Below are 5,848 nucleotides of genomic sequence, written 5' to 3' on the forward strand. Positions count from 1 at the left end.
CCTTGCATTTCCGGGCCTGACAGTGGAGGTCTGCAGTTTTATTTTGTCTTTAAAGCTCTTAACGGGAGAATTTGGCGCCACCTACTGTTTAACCCGTGAAACAACTCCTAATCTTCTCATAACGTTCATGGTCGGCAGGTGGAGTCTGTGCTCCGACCTCTCCACCTTCCTGTCACTCTTCAGCGTTCTCTATCAGACCATGTGATACGTTTTGTTCCAACGTTGTAACTGATTCCATCGTCCTCGTGTTGGACTCGTCTTTTGTCGTTTCAAGTTTTTAAACGAGCCTCAGGCTGCGTTTGCTCCGCTGAGCTTTTAAGTCAAACGTTGAGAGATCACGAATGTTTTCAGGTAATTCTAAAATTCAGAGAGACACAAATCGAACCCGGCTTCATCGAGCATGTCTCAGTGTTCCAGCCTCGTCCCGTCCCGGCTGCAGGCGGCGCTCTCCATCTCTATTCCGTCATAAACCAAACATGAACATGTGAAGTGTGTATGTGATGTAACCTTAAGTATCTCACACAGAATAAGCTGTCCCTCCTCCTCACTCCCCCTCCTCCTGTGTTGTAAATGTATTTCTGAATAAAGTTTTTTTTTTCATACAAAACAAAAGCGTCGGCTTGATGTTTGCTGAATTTTTTATTAAAGAGGAAGTGAGAAAAAGCCTGAAGCTGCTCAGAGTTCACGAGCTGTGCCGACCTGAGCAGAGAGTTGCCTTTGGTATAAAGAGGTGAAGACAACGTGAAAGAAGAGGAGGTGAAGACAACGTGAAAGAAGAGGAGGTGAAGAAAAGAAAGATCAGTGGAGGCTCTAGTCCAGACTCATGTCCTCGTCGTCCTCCTTCTTGTCTCCTTTGCTGCCCTGCATGGCTCGAGCAAACGCCTCCACGTCTGAGGAGGAGACACAAAACACAGATTTAAAACGACGAACCAGAAGAGGTGGAGAGTGGGATGCTCTGCTCCTCCTCCTCACCTCCTCTGTTGGCGGCGTCCACAGCCTCTGCCGGCAGACCGAACTGGCTGAGGAGCGGGCCGAGCTGCCCGGAGGCCAAGGCGCTGCTGAACATGCTCATGGCCTGAAGGAGACGGAGAGTCACTGAGGGTCAAACACTTCGTCCACCTGTGCGTGTCTTTGTGATGTTTCTGCTCCTCCTACCTGCTGGAACTGAGGCGAGTTGAGCGTGTTCTGGATCTCCTCGGCGCTCTGAGGTAGACTCTCCCCGCTCGGCAGGAAGGGGAGGAGCCTCTGCTGGACCTCGGCGTTGGTCAGGATGGGAGCCATCATCTCTGGGGTGCAAACACTGGCTAGATCCACTGCAGGACAGAGAGGGGGGACGGGTTAGTCAGGTTCAAACACACCTGAACGTCTGAAGTCCTGGTCCACTCACCAGCTGATCCCTGAGCAGCAGAAGCTGGGACGTTCATGGTGGCGAGGATGCTCTGAAGGTCGCTGAGCTGGATCGGCTGGTGGGAGGCCGGACTTCCAACAGAGGCCGGGACCACCGGAGTCTGAGCTGAGGCTGCAGGTGAGAGAGGAGGAGAGCACGTGAACGCGACGTCCTGAACGAGATGAATAAGTGATCACATGACCGAGGCTGTGCTTGGTGGACCTGGAGTGGAGGGAGCAACGCTGCTGGGGGAGACGGCTGAGGCAGCAGGAGTCACGGGGGTGGTGGGAGCCTGAGAGGAGCTCTGCCTGGGGGCTGCGCCTGATGACGGAGTGGCTGCTGCTGATTGGCTACGAGAGCTGAGGCAGGCAGGAGACAGATTAATGTTTCTACGACGTTCTTCAGAGCAGCAACATGAGCCGATGTGTGTTCGGTGTTTGGTCTGACCTGGACGAGGAGCTGCTGGTGGCCGGTCCTCCGCTGCCCAGCAGGTTGGCGAGTCCTGGTCCTGCTAGAGCTCCCAGACCTCCTTAGACAGACGACAACAAATCAAACAGGGTCCAGAATTCATCTGATAGTTACTGAGGACGACACTGTCCACGTGTTGCTCACCGAGTCCTCCGAGCCCGGTCGGTCCGATCAGCTGCATCAGCTGGTTGTGGCTCATGTTTCCCAGCAGGTTCTGCAGACCACCTTCTCCTCCGAGGGCGGAGAGCTCGTGGCCACTGCCGCCTCCGCTGCCCGGCGCTCCGGGGATGGGCGGGTTGTTCAGGTACTCGTTCACCTTCCGGCAGTACTCCTCGTCCTTGTCGGTCTTTGGCTCCTGATGGGAAAAAAAAGACAAGAAGAGAATCTTTAAAATCTGGAAGTTTAAATGGAATCAAACTGTTTTCTTCTCTGCTCGCTCTTATCGACTTTATTTTTCCATCTATTGATCGCCTGCCTGCGTATAAATACCCGTATCAGGGCTGATTATTTTCATGATTAACTGATACTTGTTTGTTCCATAAAATGTCTTTGTTTTGTCCTCAAAGATTTCCAGTTTACTCAAATCATCCAAATAGTTGCGGCTCAGTCTCACCTGCATCCAGAAGAACAGCCTCTTGGACCCGGCCTTGAACTTCAGCACGTAGACTCGTCCCGTGGTGCACTGGCTCACTCTCTTGAATTCACAGTCGTCGGGGAAGATGATCAGATCCTGGAACAGGAAGAGGAACGACGTGAGACGAGGGGACGAAACACTGAAACACTGACGAGCCATCGCCAGCTCTGAATGAAGGACACGGTCACCTCGTGTGAGATTTTCTTTGTGGCATGCGAGTCTAAATATAGTAACATCTGTCAGGCTGAGTGTGATCTGCTGATTTTTGATTATTTACATATTAACAGTTATTCACAGCTCTGAACTGTTGGCCTGGTTTGCTGCTCAGACTTTAAATCATCTCATAGAAACAGCAAAGCTCCCACAGGAGTCTCTGGGAAAGTACAGGCTGAACTCTGAAGAAAATAAACAAACTGAAACTTAATTACAGCCGAAGGGAGCGACAGCAAATGTTCTTACTGTAAATATGTTGTATCTTTGTACATGTAGACGAGAAACTAGAGCACAGAAATGACTGAGTATGTTTCTGATTCAGAAACTGTGTCTACAGAGAACGATGACGAGTTTGTTTTTCAGCTGTAAAATGTCACAGTTCTGGCGTTCGGCTCAGCTGGTGGAGCCTCCGCCCCGTGTACGAAGGCTCCGCAGCTCAAATAACATGTTACTCTGCTGCACCTGAAAACAGATTCCTGCCAGATGTTTCCATCAGGAGTCATAAGAACATCTTCAAACATGTCAAACAGTTCCTCACATCGTCCACGTTCCCGCTCGTCCTGTCCTTCCAGCAGAAGTGGATCAGGGAGTCGTCGGACTGCTGGATGTACACCGTCCCTTTGCGTTTGTCCGGGGTCACCACGTTCCCCTTCAGGGTCATTTTACCGGCACGAAACTCCACCAGGTATTTGCTGGAGCTTCCCCTGGAGCCGCTCACCAAGCTCGGGAACAGAGCGCCGGACGACATGTTTGGATCTGCACGTACACCGACCTGAACACTGAGAGGAGACAGAGATCATTACTCAGGACGTAACGACGAAACGTGACACGATTAAAAACCGGTCGACAGAAAAAATCAGTCATGATTCTTTGCGAATGCGAGAGAAGTAGGATGTGTTGTTTATTTGTCTTGTTGTTTAAGATGTAAGTTGCACTTTTTCTAAGAGAACACAAACTGAGAGTTTCTGGAAAGATTTTTTTCCTACAAATAAAAATAATTTTATTTTGTCATAATTTGTCTGTAGCTCATTTTGATTAAAAAAATAAATAAATGGTGAAGCGTGTGGAGTCGTGAGCTCAGTGTATCGTTACATCCCTGAAACTTTGATATGAGAGACAACACTTCTTAATCTTATAACAGAAACTTTTCCACAAATAAATAAATGTACAAACTCCAATTAATCAGTTACATTTATGGATACTACAGCTCATTAACTTTGACTATATATGAGATTAAACTTGTACTTTAATGTGTCCTATTGTTCTGATTACAGTCAGACATTTACTTCAACACATGTTTATAATATTATAATATATTATATGAATTACAGAAGTGTGTTTTTTTTTTACTTTATATATTATATTTTATATATATTAAGAGCGAGGGTGTGACAGAGACATAAATAGGGGGGAGGTGATGGAGGCAATCCAGGGGCTGAAAAGTGGGAAGAGCCCAGGGAGCGATGGGATAGGGATCGAATTGTATAAAGTGCACAAAGAGTTGATGGCAACAATTCTGGTTGAGGTTTTTCGGGAGATTGAGAAGACCGGGATGGTGCAGAATAGGATGTTGGAGGGGGTGATTACTTTGGTTTTTAAGAGGAAAGGAAGCAGGCTGGATTTGCAGAATTATAGGCCCATAAGCCTGCTGAACGTGGATTATAAGATTTTAGCCAAGGTGTTAGCAAACAGAATAAAACGAGTGATAGGGGATATAATTAAAATGTCTCAGAGTTACAGCATACCAGGCAGGGACATAGCCGACACAATCGCAACAGTTCGGGATATAATAGAATTTATGAAGAGAGACGGGGTGGGGGGAGTGGTCTTGGGAATAGATTGGAATAAAGCATTTGATAGGGTAGAACATGAGTTTCTGTTTAGATTGTTGGAGAGATTTGGATTTGGTGAGAGATTGGTGGGGTGGGTGAGGAGGGTCTACAAGGGTGCAAGGAGCTGTGTTAAGGTAAATGGAGTGCTGACTGACCGTTTTGGCCTGGGAAGATCCATAAGGCAGGGATGCCCTCTATCAGCATTACTTTACGCCATTTCGGTAGAGCCCCTGGCCTTACTAATTAAAAAAGATATAAGAGTGCAGGGCATAGAACCAAGCTGGGGGGACGCATACAATAAACCAATATGCGGATGACACAACAATAACAGTGAGGGACGGGAACAGTGTGAAAAGGGTGCTGGAACTGATAGACGTATACGGTAAGGCATCAGGCGCGAAAATAAATAAGGAAAAATCTGAGATAATGTATATAGGGGAAGTAGAGAGGGAGGGAGTAGGCTTAAGGGTGGAGGATAGGTACATTAAGGTGCTGGGTGTATACTTGGGTGTAGAAACTAAAGAGGCAACCGAGGCCACATGGGCAGGGGTCATTAATAAGATAAGGACCATTTGCGGGAGGTGGAAAGCCAGGAAGCTCAGGCTGAAGGGAAAGGTCACGGTGGTCAATAGCCTGCTACTATCAGTCTGTGTATATGTGTTGACTGTTTTAGAAATGCCGGTGTGGGTTATGAATGACCTTAACAGGATCTTGTGTGATTTTATATGGGAGGGGAAGGGTGTCAAGATTGCACAGGGGACACTGGTGGGCAAAAGGTGTGAGGGTGGACTGAATTTATTGGATTATAGGCACAAAAAAGACAGCACTGAGGATCAAAACGGTGAAAAAATATATGATGGGGAGGTGTAATTATGGGTGGAGAGATTTTATGACGAAATATATTGAGGATGTAGGAGGTGTAGGGCAGTATGTTTGGTACATGGGTTTGAAGCAGTCGATGACGGCAGCCATACCAGAATTTTACAGAGAGGTCCTAGAAGCCTGGAGGAAATTCCTACCCAAGATGCAATATGAATGCAAAGCCATACAGCCGCTGGCGGGACTGCCCCTCTTTCTCAACGAAAAAATAAAACACAATGGCAGAACATTATATGAGCCCAAATTCATGGAAGGAGGGATCAGACAGATAAAGGACATTATTTATGAGGTGATTCCAGGTTTTCTGAGGAGTAATTGTATATATGACCAGGTGTGCGAGCTGGAGGGGATGGATAACAGGGATAAAGTAAATAAGATATATGGAAAAATTAAAACAAGCATACCCTTAGAGTGGGCTAAGGTTATTCAAAGTGA

The 5,848-nt window shown here is 47.2% G+C and overlaps 1 protein-coding gene across 3 annotated transcripts in view; it reads right to left on the reverse strand.

The window, feature by feature from the left end:
- The window catches only part of LOC113747698 (proteasomal ubiquitin receptor ADRM1-like), a 19,883-nt gene that overhangs the window by 9,407 nt on the left and 4,628 nt on the right, over positions 1 to 5,848 (reverse strand). Inside the window, exons 2-10 of one of the 3 annotated variants that reach the window (XR_003463803.1) lie at positions 3,241 to 3,481; positions 2,469 to 2,585; positions 2,000 to 2,210; positions 1,835 to 1,916; positions 1,610 to 1,746; positions 1,388 to 1,519; positions 1,156 to 1,313; positions 973 to 1,075; positions 731 to 890 (exon numbers count right to left, since the gene is read on the reverse strand). Coding sequence is in view for 2 of the 3 variants with exons in the window: in XM_027288368.1 (XP_027144169.1) it covers positions 811 to 890; positions 973 to 1,075; positions 1,156 to 1,313; positions 1,388 to 1,519; positions 1,610 to 1,746; positions 1,835 to 1,916; positions 2,000 to 2,210; positions 2,469 to 2,585; positions 3,241 to 3,450 (1,230 nt within the window). In the remaining variant the exon portion in view is untranslated. Of the gene's footprint in view, positions 1 to 620; positions 891 to 972; positions 1,076 to 1,155; positions 1,314 to 1,387; positions 1,520 to 1,609; positions 1,747 to 1,834; positions 1,917 to 1,999; positions 2,211 to 2,468; positions 2,586 to 3,240; positions 3,482 to 5,848 lie in introns of those variants that run through there. The other 2 variants (XM_027288369.1, XM_027288368.1) reach the window with 2 other exon arrangements.

This window comes from Larimichthys crocea, chromosome XV (assembly GCF_000972845.2).
Source record: "Larimichthys crocea isolate SSNF chromosome XV, L_crocea_2.0, whole genome shotgun sequence".
NCBI lineage: Eukaryota > Metazoa > Chordata > Actinopteri > Sciaenidae > Larimichthys > Larimichthys crocea.